We start from the raw sequence: 14,727 nt of genomic DNA on the forward strand, positions 1-14,727 counted from the left end.
CTCTTAGGGTAAATAGTAGTCTACGTTGGAAAATCACTGTTTTCCAGAAGGGAAAAAGAGCACTTCTGGATAACTGCTTGTGTTGCTTAAGCTCTCCAGGTAGGCAGGTATGTTAGAGAGCTGGCGCACAAGCCCTCTGCCTTACTTCTTGCGTTTCCCTGCTCTGTTACGAGGGTTTCTTTTCTTAAAACATTTCAAAGCTTTTTTTTTTTTCCCTTCTCCAATTTAGTCCCAATATTTTCCAGCACTTGGAAACTTTCCTCTTTCCTTTCCCCAAAAGGAAAGCAATCATGTAAGTAGCTCAGTGTGGCTGTTCAAAATAAACTGCAGCTCCCGTGTTTGATCCTCGTCCCTGTTTTTGTTGTCCCATGCCAGACCCTTCATCTGAAATACTGTCATGGCCCTGGCCCCTCTTCCAGTACCTCTTTTCCCCTTTTCTGATCTAAAGAATCATCTATCCTTTCAGCATTGCAAGGTGTAATGCTGAAACTAATTATTTTTTTAATTTTAGAAAATAGTGTGTTCCAGCTGATAAACACAATTTTGGGCCTGCTGTTAAAGTTTGCTGTTTCTTGGAAACTTGCTTTTGAGGACACAGTTACCTAAATCATGACTTTGAATCTACAAGGGCATGCTGTTTCTTGTTCATGCTTCTTAATATTACCTGGACATCCAGCAAGTATTTCATTTCTTCCCTTGCTCCCATGGCAACTATGTATTGTGCTGACAAATTTTTAGGTTTTGCTGCACTAGGTGTCCCTCAGAGGCATCGCTGCTGCAGCACTGGCACTCGTACTATTATCTTCCTTCTCATTGCTGTCTTTCTAGTTTAAAAAAAGGCTCCCTTGACCACCGTACCAACTGATCAAGAACTGAATGTTCTGCAAAATGAGGTTTGTCTTGTCATGTTTACCAGATCAGAGAATTCAGAGGAATTCTGCAACTCCTGACCTCTTTTCAATGTCTTCAGTGAAGATTTCTTTAGAGAGACTATTTATCAAATGTGTTAATATCTACGTCTGTTCTATGTGCTTTGCTCTTTCTTGTTCCAAGCCTATTTTCACAGTGGATAAATCTGACTTTTTAGCATTCTTTAGGAGCATAAGACCTTTTGGAAAATTGGGCTAAAAGTGGTACTTACTTTGAAGGAAAGCTCATCTTCATTTTCTCCATGAAAATCATAAAGAGCTTTGGCTTTTCCTTTCTTCCCTCCCACAGACTGTGACAGCTCTGCCCTCGCTGCAGAACATGGACAAGACAGGTTACTTGGATTGGAGAAAAATACATCTGTTTCTGTAGAAGTTTCCTGTCATTCTTGTGTTTTCTCCCCACTAGTGTGCCAGTTATTACTGCTGCTACTTAGCAAATTCACTTTCCTACTGGAATAAAAATCTCTACTGCCCCCAGTTCATTTTACAGTACTAACACATTCTCATGGTTCTGCTTTTAAGAGGAGTAAATTTAAATTTCACTTACTTGAACTTTCCAATGGTGATATCTAATAAAAAGCTGTCTTTTCCTCTGTGTACTTGAAGATGAAGCGGCACTCAGTGTGTGCTATTTGCCAGTTAGGTGGAATTTATTTCCTGTCAACTTTCACTCATGGTTTTACTTGCAAAAACTATGGGGAAAAAGATGTGATTTTCTGTGTCCTCTGTGAAGGTTTTGACTGTGTTCATTTGGGGACCAAACAGAAGCTTGAGGAGAGCAAGCAGTGCTAACTCCTTGCTTCAGCAATGGCATTACAATAGTTCTGTGCCAAGATGCAGCAGTTACTTACAGCTCTACCACATCTTTGGCTGTGCCGCAGTGTTTCTCTCTTCAGCTGAGGGAGAATCTGGCTTCCCTCCCCCCCCCATCTTTTGTACCCCTGAATTCCTACTAAAGGCAGCTCAATGGTTCTGTTTTGCCTGTGCCCAAATCACATTTTAAACCATCCCAGAATCTGTATCACCTCCCAGATTAGTTACTGACTACAGCATTATATTGCCATTATTGGAGAGGGTGGTTCAACACTTAGTTTACCTTTAGGATATTAAGGACTGTGGTGGTGTGTGGCTTCTTAATGCAACGGAATAGTTGGCTTCTCCCAGAACTCTGTCATGACTGTCCCAACCCAAGGAATAATGAATTGCCATCTAGCAGGAGCACTGTACCTGAGCAGGTCTGAACAAAAACTGCTGGGAAAATCCCTTCCTTTTCATTCAGTCTTCCTCTATACCAGTCTGGATCTACTTGTTCCAGTATTTGTATGTAGTCTCCCTTTTTAAAGGATAAATCGTCTTTGGTTTCTGCTGTAAAATCATGAAGCGCTTCACACCACTCTGCCGAGTGTCTGTTGTTCTATTCAAGTGAACAGAAGAAATGCATTAATTTTAGAAACATTAGTGGAGCCCACAAGCTGATGGATACTGGTGAAGGCAGCTGCACAGAGCACGGGTGTCCTGGCTTTCTCTCATACAATAGTGTCACTGCAGACGTAGACCAGAACGGCATTCCAGCAATTACCACAGAATTTCATCTAGGCTCAGGCGCATTCCTTTCTATCATTGGTGGCAGGGGACAGGATTAATAAATTAAAAATTAGACCACTGCAGCAATACTTAAAATAGAGCTAACAAGAATTTGCTTAAGCATAAAGGATAAAAACTTACTTACGTTAACTTGCCAGAAGCTATGAATTCAATCAGTTTAGGCCAACTAAATTCAAGATGTGCCCATGCAGCATTGTGCGCCGTGGGAGTTGTGTTACACTCGGGTTTAAAGTTGTGCAACTAATCTGACATTATAATAGAAAGTCTGTGTAAATCTACAAAACTACGATGGAAATTCTGGCCCTCACCTGAAAAATTTTATTACCTGAGGAAGGGAAGAAGAAACCTCCACCTTGTTCTTCAGTGCCGCTCCTGTACCTACATAAGCAAAGGACAACTTAGAAGAGCAGCAATGACTATTCAAAACATTACTAATGATAGAGATTGTACATACTAAAGTGATTATTAAGAATAACTTCTTAAGAAGTCCTACTATTCCTTTTGATTTTTGTTATCTGTCTTCTCTCCCTTTCTGCCACCTTCCCCCATTCATTGTCCTTTTGGACTTTTCTCCTATATGCTACTTACCTGCATATGTAGTACAAAACCACGTTCTGGAAGATTTTTGCTAAGATATTCGTACCTGTTCCAGGCAGATCTTCAATTATTTCCACGAAGTTCAAGGGGAAAATTCCAGATGCACCTCTGAGCTCTCCTTTGGCCCACTCTTCGTTTACATATTCTTTAAGGGCAATAGTTTCACCTTCTGAAAAACTGAGCTCATCTTTCTGATCTCCAATATATTCAAATCGTGCTACACATCTTGGGCCTCTGCACAAACAGAAAAGAAACTTACTTTGCTTATTTATTATTATTGCCCATTTAATAATAAGGCAGCATTGTGCAAAATATGGATTGATATCTTTAATTAAAATGGTGAAAGAATGCACTGAAGATAGAACAGGTGAAAAATTGGGGTCTAGCCATGGTTCTCATCTCTGCTTTCTAAGGAGGATGAGTATGGAGTCTGAAGGAACCGGATGCAACATCTGCAACCCAGTTCCTGGCTGTTACAGTATTTTGTGTAAGACTCTGTTTATCTTCCAAACAACAACAACAAAATATCACTTTATTTTTGGGCTACCTATCCCATTTTATGTTTTTGCCCATATCCAAGTAAGTGTCCCGATACACTTTTGTTAAGAGTTCGATATTTTTTTGAGCTAGCATCCAATTTAGATGCAGTCTAACATGGGTGGGGGATGGGTGTTGCATATGTGTCCCAAATCCCAAATACATGGAAGTTTCATGGTGGGAAGCTAGTTGTTAATCTACTTTGACAAACTTTATTCTGTAAAATCTATGCCAGGAATGAGGAAATAGATTATCTATGAAAGAAACAAACATCGATGCATCTGATAAATTTTAAATAATTTGGCATAATATGGAAAAAACCAAAATTTTTTTCCTCACTTAAATAGATTTAATAATTTAACTATTAATATAAATTTAAGAAATTAAGAAAATTTTTGATTTATCAGAAATACTGTGCTAGAAAAAAGTGGCAATAGGCTTTAATTCCTCCTATAGCATCACAGCATACTACCAATGTTGATTTCCCACCCCTGTCCCTCACTTGCATCTTTGCAAAAGCTTCAGAACAGAGCTAGCACTTTCTGTTTCTTTCTTAGCTGCAGAAGCACCTTTTAAAAATAAAGTTTTGGTTAAGAAAAGCCCAGCTCTATCTGAAGAGCAAACTGAATGATCCCATTGATACTAGTTCCTGCCTCTGCCTGAATTTGCTTTAATGGCTGCAATGAAGGATTACGAAATCCAATAAATCATTGGGTAAAAGCAGCATGAAAAGTAGCTCCTTGCCCACAAATCTTAGTACAAGTTGTTTGCAAATCAGAAATGAGATCGCTTGAAGTACATTTGATAATTTGATCTGTGGAACTTTAGACTCACCTGTATAGCTATATACTTTAAGGTTAGATAGAGTTCTCTACCTGAAGTACAGATAGATTATGTCCCATTTTCTCTTGTTCTTTCAAATGAGCAGGAGCCCTACCATGTTACATCTTAGGAGGATACTGAAAGAACGTAACAAGGCCAGGAGGAGAGAGGAGAGTACAGTGTTACTGACGTTAATCAGATTGGTTCATAGTTTCTGTAAACAATTTTCGTTACAAATTATAGGAGATGCTCTTCTAATACAGCTCGTAAGAAGAAGGAAAGTGAGTGAAATGAAAGTACATGGACCTGAATGGGTCCAGCGGAGGGCCACAAATATGAACAGAGGGCTGGAGCACCTGTCCTGTGAAGACAGGCTGAGAGAGTTGGTGTTGTTCAGCCTGGAGAAGACAAGGCTCCGGGGAGACCTTAGAGCAGCCTTCCAGTATATAAAGAGGGGCTACAGGAGAGATGGGGAGTGGAACAATAGGATGGTTTTAAACAGGAAGAGGGCAGATTTAGATTAGATATCAGGAAGAAATTTTTCACTATGAGGGTGGTGAGACACTGGAACAGGTTGCCCAGGGAAGTTGTGGATGCCCCATCCCTGGAAGTGTTCAAGGCCAGGCTGGATGGGGCTTTGAGCAACCTGGTCTAGTGGGAGGTGTCCCTGCCCATGGCAGGGGGGGTTGGAACTCGATGATCTTTAAGGTCCCTTCCAACTCTAACCATTCTGTGATTCTATGAAGGGGAATATATCTACAAAAACACTTACTATAAAGTTATCTACCAATTTTTTGAAGCCAAGAAGTGAGTTTTCAGGCTCTTTTTACCTGAATGAGTCTTATGAAAACATCATAAGATCTTAATTTTTAAAATATATTTTGGTGAAGAAACTGTTAACCATACTAACTGCAGCACAGATAACACGCAGATAACACCTGCTTCAAAGTTATGTTTCTTTTCACTTCCTAGTAAACCAAGATGAAAAAGAAAATAAGATTTATCTGACTCACTTAATACATTGCGATGAACAGGGTATTTTTTTCCTGTTGCCTTCTTCTGGAACATCAATCTAATAAGACAAGAAAATAAATGAAATCTTCCATTTCAAGCTTATGGCAACATAAATACAATAAACTTGGAACTGGTTAAAATAATCTATTTTTCAGCTAAGCATCATCTCTAGTTATGACCTCCATGTGATGCTTTATAGTCACCAGAATGCTATGATATATGACCATATTAATGTAGATTTCAGGTTTGTATGCCTGATTTTTCTACCTCATGCAAACAAGGAACACTATTTAATGTTTTCTTTTATGAAGCTGGTTTACTGTTTCAACTTCTGGCATGACTGACTGACAGAATATGGGACTGGATGCTACTACATGGTGTTCCATTTAGCTCCCAACTTTCAATTGGTAATTGCTCTCTATTATTTACTAGCACAATATATCACAATAGACAAAATTATTGTTTACACATATCCTTTCTGGGCTTTGGTAGCCAGCTGTCCTCCAAACAAAAACACATCTCACAAATCTCACTGGAATTGGAGAAACATAATTTAGAAAATCAATACATAGTTACGTTAAACAGACAGCATTCAAGTCTTTTATCATAAGAGGATTTCAATTGTATTTTTGGTGTGACGTGAAGGATGATCTGTCAGATGTACAAGACTACAAGCCTAGAGACCCTGATGAGGAGCTTTGGGTTACAGCTCACTGTCGCACGAGGCAGTTCCCATAAAAGGAGTTTCATTAGTGTACGTGAAGGACTGGAGCAGATCATGCTGCCTTTAAGGACAAATAATCTTTGCAGTGCTCCTGCTAGAGGAGCTGGCATCTGTGGTGTTCTGAAGGTTCTCTGGGAACCTTCAGAAGGTTCCCATAATATCATTAGGTGTCCAGACATCAAGCTACTATCCAGTTTAATATTGTAAAACACACTATAGCATATTGTATAGAGACCTTATATCAAGATCAGATCTGACGTGAATGAACAGGAGAATTCACTCAGTAAATTAGCCTCATCTATTACACTCTTTTTCTTCTTATTTTTTTTTTTTTTAATTTTGCTGAAACAAAAGATCTTTGCACTCACAAGGGTAACCACCTTTTACAACTAATAGAAATTTTAAAAGCATCTTCCCTAGCTCTTATGAAGTTGTATCTGTATCAATGCTGAATTTGATCCCAAATATTCATGCCACAGCCTCCAACATAAAATCTTTTCTCTATTGGCCATCAGTGGCAACAAGAACTTTTAAATCAAATTTTTGGTCTGTGTAGAAGCAGCTAATCACTTTAGCTAACAAATCTTTCTCATGAAAGCAAGTTGAGCATGGTTCCATTACTACTAACCCTGCGTCTAGATTTTATTCTTCAGCACTTCTGAAAGCTTAAATTTTTTTTTCCAGCAATGCTATTACAAACTAAACAGACACCCCATGTAACACACACTGATGGTTACCAAATAACTTGGTATTGTCCACGTAGCAGCAGTGCTTACCTATGCCAGCTGTCCCGGCTCAACACAGACTTACTGTCTTTAACGCCCAGTCATACACCTTCACTGCATCCTGGTGTCAGTTTAGCATTCCTCCATGTCCATATGGCTGGTGTGGACAGCCCAGTGGCCATTTCTACTGCCACCAAATGGACTTTCATCTCAAACTCAGGCTTGCGATAGATTTGACCCAGCTCTTGATGCAGTGAATCACACTGTATCTCCTTTAAAGATGAGGCACTCAATTGCTGTTGGGCTCCACAACAGCACCTGTCTCTTGCCTGCCATTTAGTGTCAAGTGTCACATTCAGTAATGGGATTGCTTTAAGCTGCTCATTTGCAACAACACAATCTCCTTGCACTGTGCCAGCACAACCATTTGTGCAGCCACTTAGCAAGCCACTTAGGCGAATTGATCCAGCTGGAAAAAACATATTCTGGGAAGAAAAAAACCCAACATTTTGTTGGGCCCAACTGCTGCTCTGACCTAGGTCACTACATGGCTATAAAAGTGGTGATTCCAGCACAGTTCAAGGGACCAGAACATGAGAGGAGCTGGGGGGTGGGAGGGAGGCACAAAAAGCAATCATCTTACTGAGTATAGATTCTTACATGCAGCTGTGATAAACAATCTGCTCTGTAGACCCTAAGAAACTACCCAGGTTAACAAAGAGAATCTGGTAAGCGCCACGATTTTCTCACTTGGCTTGAAATTAACAGCAAAATAATCCCCATAACACAAACTGGTAGTGCCAAATCAGGCATCTTTCTAATACCATACAAACAAGTTGATATGTATTCTGCGTTGCCAGAGGGAAAAGAGATGATCTAAATACAGAATGCAGTTAAACACACAGGAGCTATAGTAAAATAGAACCAGAAAACCAACGCAATAGGATCTTACGTAGCAAAGTATACAAAGCCTACATACAACTACTTTAACAAAGCTGGCAGGAAATATCCCTGTGCAATTCCCACATTTTCCTCTGTACCACTCGGTATCGATTTTCTCCAGAAGACAAACGATGTCTCCAGAATGAAGGTCCAAGTCATCAGCATGCTCTGTAAGACACCATCATTTCAGTTAATGGTAGTTGTCACACTCACTGATTTTCCCTAAGTAAAATCTTCTTAATATAAATACCACAGACAAAAGCAGAATGAGTTTTTGAAAAGTTTTAATTACACTTGATAAACCAGTTAGCTTTAACTAAAAGACTGGCCCAACTGTAGCTAAACTCATGGATTTGAACAATTCTACATGCAGACCTTGCAGGCTGAGCTTCCTCATAATTTTTAAGCTCTAATTCCTAGGAAAATTCCCATTTCAAAGTCTTGGGAGTAAAACGAGCTTCCAGAATATTCACATTTACTTACCTGCAGGAAAATCATGCAGGACGACAGCATGAGGTGCACTTGTGTCAAAAACTTTTGGCGAGTGGTTTGAATCCTGACAACAAATAAATGCAAATAGTTTCTAAATCATGGAAGGTACTAAGATTCTCTGTTACGTACTCTGAAAGTAGTTTTCTGACTTCGGACACCATGTTGTTCTGGTATCAGAGAATCACCTTTGGAGGCAAGAGTTAGTATTGGTCACACACTATGGGTCTGAATTCTGTATGCCTTTCGCCAGCGTAAACCAGAATGCATTTCCCCAAAAGCTACTTCTGGGCCAGTAAAAGGAAGGGAAGGCATGTAACTTTTCCCAGTATAGGCAAAGCCTCAGCTATCTCAGTGGGTCAGAAATCTGGAGCGTTGATAGCAATCCTCATTGCAAGAGCTGTGGCCAAATTTTGCACTGTTGCTTGGTGCTGCGAGCTGCCAGTTACTCTTCCTTGCTCAGAGAGAACACCCCAGCCCAACTCTCCCAAGCACACGCAGCAGGGGCAGCACATCTGCCGAACGCCAAGCATTTCAGAGGGGCGAGAGAGCCCCTAGGCCTTTGCTTACAGGAAAATAACGCTATGGGGAGATGACAATTTTGTTGGGGAGTCTTCATAAAGGGAAATTATATTCAAATTGCTAAGCTTTCCTCTCTATCCCACCCACTAGGAATTTTTAGACTGTACTGATGAGAATCACTCTGCGTGAATTACATTCAAAGTAATTAATTGCATACAAAAAGCCCAACCAAAAAAGCCCAACATGGACAAAGATAAGGCCAGAATAATATGAATTACAACAACAGATAACAATAGATTGCATAGAAGTCTATTTCAGCCATGGAGGTTTCTGATAATAATCAAAAAGGCTGCTCATAGCTATAATTTATACTAGCTATTTAATATTAATATGATCATGCCCTAAAACCAGGTTAGGTCTGTAGAAGCAGAGAGAGGAAAATACTTTGAAGTCCATATGTCAAAGCCAATTCACTGATCTATCATGTACAGCACTTCATAAAATTACTCGTTTATCTTTTACTCACTTTTCAGATACTCAGCCAAGGGAGTGATTATCTTCCTATGAGACAGAGGAACTTTACCAGTTTCCTCTCCCTTCTGGCACTCCAAGTAATTACTGTTGCTCTGCTCCAGGAGCAGAATGTCCCTGTGCTATAAGGCAAATCACCATTACTGGGTTTTATTTTGGTGGTTGTTTTGTTTTGATTAAAGAAACATAAGGATCTAATAAACCACTATTATGTTTCTCAGTGTAACCTTTAAAGCCCAAAGCACTTGATACTTTAATGCAACAGGAGTCTTGCTCACTAAATATTTATCAGCAGAAAAAAAATGCCTTACCTTACAGGACAGTTCTCCAGGGTTCCTGGGAAGACAGTCTTCCTTGGCAGCTCCATGAGGCACGGGTAGCTTGAACAGAAATAGGAATGGAAGAATTTGTTTCACTTCTAAGCACCTGAATTCCCACTGCAAGTGAAAATGGTCAGACGATGGAACTATTCAAACCACCTACTACAGGTAGCTGATTTAGGAGTCCACTGGAATAGGACAAGCTCCTTTGGAAGGCATTCAGAACAGGACTGCTGGTGATATGATCTGCCACTTCCAAGAAACCCAGGTGGTGTCATCCACTTTAAAAGTGTCTTAGCCCCCTAACTGGTATCATACCATATGGTACATGATGTTCAGCAACACATGGACGCAGAAATGTATTCATTTGTCGTGGAGGGCACTAGAAAAACAACCTGGCAGGAAAATTTCATTGACAGTAACACTTGAGGGCAGAGAATTACTACTGGTCTGCTACTGAAAAACAAACTCAATTTACAAAACAGGTCACAAGTTTCTTGTGTAAACAGGTGTGGCTACATCAGAGAGGAAGCAACATGCTTCCCTTAACTCAAAGCTATTTCTGCTATCACCTTAGATACATCTTTCTCTCTCTTTCTTGCTCCCCTGCTCCACCAAGGATCTAAACGCAATAGTGAAGATCAAAGAGAAGGCAACAGAAAGCTTCCACTTCATGCTGAATGTTGATGTTGTGCATGCTACGGTTGTGTGGGTGCTTTTTTTGACAACAGCACTGGCTCAAGCAGTCACCAGCTCTGATCACTGACCAGTTTCAAGTATCTGGAGAAAGACTCTCTCCTCTTTATCTGTAATGTTGTTCCATTTATATTTAATAATCCCTAACAACACATGCAATACCAAAAAGAAACATTTTGATAGTGAAGAGGGATGGCATCAGTAGGATGAAAGTGTAAGGTAAGTGATGTTACATTCCTCATGCTTTGCAGGCTTGATTAAGCAAGGTAAACTATTTTTTAAGTACTAATGCCCCCCAATTTTTTAGGCATTTTTGACATATATAGGGAAAAACAATATACAAACGTAATTATTTAGCATCATTTTATGTGCTGTAATAGAATCCAGAGCTGGTGACTGTAAAATAAACTCCCCAAACCCAAAAGCTATGTATTAAAGATATATTTATATAAAAATTACATATATACACAAAAATACACACACATCTATACTTTGCATGTGTATATTGCTTTCTCCAGTATTACCTTACACTATCTATTAGTATTTTCTAAGGAAAATTATGCTGATTGATGCACTTTGAAAGCCACATCATAATAACCCACCTTACTGCCTTTTTCTCTACTATTTTAATCAGCACTGTTTTATAAACAGACAGAATATCTGAGACTGTCTCAACTCTCACCATGTATTTATTGTAGAGAGGATGACCTGGTTTAGGTCTAGGAGGTAATGCTGGATCTGGATTTTTGAAGAATTGACTTTTTGCTCTCTTGGGTCCCAATCTGAACTTGCTGGGTTTTTTATCAAGAGCAATGTTAGAAGTAGATCGTGAAAGAGCATCCTTCCGGGAGGAGGTCTTGGCTGCAGAGAGTTTTGGTGGAGGTGGCCTTCCAGGAGCACCTTTAGGTGGGGGAGGTCGAGCAGGTACAATTTTTCCATCCACAGGCCTAAACATTGGGCAAACCATCAGAGAAATATGCATATTAATAAGCCCGTTGCCTCATCCTCCACCACAGCCATAGCTATAGAGTATACAATAAGGAAACGCAACTCCTGATGACCTGGGCTTTAACATGTGTAGTATCTGAAGCTCTCTGAGAATACATAAACACATCAGACACTGGGACTGGATGATCGAGTCCCTAGACAGATCCTTTGACTACACATTTCCAAGTCTGCTCACTGCTTTCGCATATGAACAGCCTGCCAGCTTTCTCAGGGGCCCACTACATAAGCAGGATTTCTTTCAGCAATCCACCTTTAGAAAGAGCTTTGTCTGAAGCTGCCTCAGGACAGAGTTCTTCCAGTGGAGAGCTTTAGTGAAAGCCCTGAGATCTAGCTGGTCTTCAGGAATCAGCCTAGCTCATTCCCTGGGATGTCACTTCCCTGAAGTGACTTTTGGGCCTCTGCTGATACTCATGACACCACTTTGCACAACGGCATCAATAGTAGAATTTAACTGGTTTTATGCAACAGATGTCTACTGCAGAAATAAAGCACCAGTGAAAATACGAGTTTTCTGGCAATGCTGGAGGGACCACACTCTCATTAGTGTCCCAGTAGTTTAGAAACCAAAATCGGAGACAAGTAAGCAACAGTGGTAATTTAAAAAAAAAAAAATCTAAAAAATCCCCCTTACTAAGCATTGGTAAAAAAAGCTGCCTATACACTACAAACGAGCCATGATTTTTAGAATCAAAGAGTGTGGCCAAATCAATAATTTTCTAATTAAAAATCACCACTATTATAAACAAGCATTATGTACATAAAACTTTGGCTTCCTATTATTAAGAACCCTGGCACTACTACTATTCCAAAAATACAATATTGTTTGATTTTTATTGGGAAGTCTTTGGCCAGTTACTGCAAGTTTCTGCTACAATTGTCTCTCTCTTTTCATATCGTGTAATTCAGCATAACTATTTGCTTGCATGAATTCCTCAAGTGTCTTTACAAATTATCAACCACAACAAATGTGCATTAGTGGATCTTTGGAGTATCCTTCTGACATATTTTGCGAGTGTCATCCACCACTTGAGAAGATATTAGTACTCTACTAATGCTCCTATAAGAGTTCTCTATTACTATTTGAGTATTGATTATTTTTAAATTTAAAAAAAATATTTCCACTTCTGTTCAACTTCTGCCTCTCCCCTTTCTTGGCCTCATCCTAAACTAAGCATTTTTAATATTGAAAAAGGGGAAAGACTGCATTAAATCTGGAAACAAACCAACCCATATGTTTGTAAGGCAACTCAACTAAACAAGAAAACCCTAACAAGCAAATCAGAGAATTATTATGGCTTACTTAAAAAAATATATAATTTAAAAAATCCATTTGAACAGAAGAATGAAAGGACAAAACGTTTACTGCAGTTCCAGAGACCCTTGGGAGAATTAGGAATGCTGTTATGCTGAACAGAACTGGGGAAAGTAACAAGCCCATAAGGGGCAATAATGAGGTGCTTCCTTGTGGGTAAAGCCACATTCTTTCCTGTTAGTCTACCAATAATAATAAGTATTTATTAAGTTTAATAACTGAAAGATTCTCGTGTCCTAACACAAAAGAGCAAACTTTTTGTGTTTAAACCCACAGATTTAGAGTGCAGATACTGTGACAGCCGCAGCAGGCTAGCTAGCCAATGCCTTATCTCCCTCCAGTTTGTCTCTGGCACCTAGTGGACCTGAATTTAAGGCTGGTCCAGCTACTTTTGCCTCTGCAGACCTTCTTTCTTGTTGGCTCAAAAGAATAAAAAACCCAAGGTTGTCATTGATTCTGCACCTTCACGAGCATTTTGGGTCTGAAGTGAACTGTACAGAATAGCCAGTGCTTCTGGGAAGGTGCCAGCCCAGCATCTGCCCTTTTCAGGGTGGCAGCATCTGCCACCTCCATTCCTTCACCACTCAAACCCAGCCACAAGTGCAAGTGCTGTTGATCAAAAGGTCAGCAACATGCAGGAGGGGATGTTCTACGTTCAGCTGTGGGTGGAAAGGTTAAAGATGCAGAAAGGAATGACTGTCAGCAGCCACTGTACATTAGCTGAAAAGTCAAACAGCTGTCCTCCTATAATCTCCCCGCTCATACCAATAATGTACAAACAAGTGTTAATCAGCTAGCAACTTGGTCCTGCCTATTTATTAGTGAGCATACTACCTACCCAAGCCTACTGAGTTAGGCCTAGAGTTAGTGGTGTCTACATTGAGACTAACTAGGCAAACTAACTCAGAAACACCACTTTTAAGTGAGTCACTGAAGAAATGCACTTACCTTGGGGGTAGTACAGCTGGTTCTAGCCGAGGCACTCCACCCTGTTCTGAATGATCCAACTCCTACAAAGAGTCAGAAGAAAAAAAGCCATTTATTTAAGCCTAAGAAACAAAAATGATCTTGTTTAAATGATGCATTTCTAATATTAAATTATATCCTACAGACAGGAAAAGCAATAGTTTCTGGAGGTCTGGGAATAAAGTAATAAATATTGTGGTGTGTTCTAGCATTTTAAAGTCTTGCTGGACACAGAGGGAGAGGTAAATAACCTGGTCAACTACCTGAACTGTAGCTAAAACTGTGCATTAGGTATGACCCCAGTCCTCTTTTCTTACTACATGGGAGTCAGGGCTTAAGAGCCAAATTGAGGAGAGCAACACAAATGTACAATTGCACTGCCTGTAGGATTCCAGCTGCCACAGTTACATTATCAATTTTGGTTTAACTTTGACAGACGAAACACTTTGAACAGGCTTAAAGCATAAAACATGACATTGACGCAACTTGCACAGGACAGCATCTCTTGCAAATAACATTAGCTCCCGTTAAAGAAGGTATCTACGTATGTTTCCTAGAGATCTAACAGAAAAACCCTGGTGAATCTTGCTTTGGCAGGTTAAGGCACCACTCCTCGCAGCTGCCCATCCTGACCCTGCCAGAGATTACTACCCTGTAGCAGAATCAGCAGAGGGAAACATGTGCCATGTCTGAAGGGCTTGGACCACAGTAATGGATTAACAAGTTACCATCCTTTCTGCCTCCTGCTGTTCATTTTCATCCCAGCGCCAGAGAGTACGGCCAAGTCTGCCCAACAAGCACAGCTGCTTGTGGAACAGCATGGTAAATCACAGTCCTGAATCTGGGTTCCGAAGTGTTCTTTTTGAACCAGTAATTTTAAGTAGGTCTGAACAGCCTTTTTTACTTAATTAGAGATACATTTGTTCAACAGTTTCAAGCACTTCACGTGATTTTTCCCACCAAAAAAATACCTAGATGTATTTTGTGA

At 40.0% G+C, this 14,727-nt stretch overlaps 1 protein-coding gene across 1 annotated transcript in view; it reads right to left on the reverse strand.

The window, feature by feature from the left end:
• The window catches only part of SH3D19 (SH3 domain containing 19), an 86,793-nt gene that overhangs the window by 3,968 nt on the left and 68,098 nt on the right, over positions 1-14,727 (reverse strand). The window contains exons 10-19 of the mRNA XM_074147274.1: positions 13,722-13,783; positions 11,136-11,400; positions 9,749-9,817; positions 8,379-8,451; positions 7,933-8,063; positions 5,504-5,562; positions 3,178-3,365; positions 2,860-2,912; positions 2,157-2,343; positions 1,142-1,239 (exon numbers count right to left, since the gene is read on the reverse strand). Coding sequence (XP_074003375.1) covers positions 1,142-1,239; positions 2,157-2,343; positions 2,860-2,912; positions 3,178-3,365; positions 5,504-5,562; positions 7,933-8,063; positions 8,379-8,451; positions 9,749-9,817; positions 11,136-11,400; positions 13,722-13,783 — 1,185 coding nt within the window. The remainder of the gene's footprint in view (positions 1-1,141; positions 1,240-2,156; positions 2,344-2,859; positions 2,913-3,177; positions 3,366-5,503; positions 5,563-7,932; positions 8,064-8,378; positions 8,452-9,748; positions 9,818-11,135; positions 11,401-13,721; positions 13,784-14,727) is intronic.

This window comes from Numenius arquata, chromosome 5, assembly GCF_964106895.1.
Source record: "Numenius arquata chromosome 5, bNumArq3.hap1.1, whole genome shotgun sequence".
Lineage (NCBI taxonomy): Eukaryota > Metazoa > Chordata > Aves > Charadriiformes > Scolopacidae > Numenius > Numenius arquata.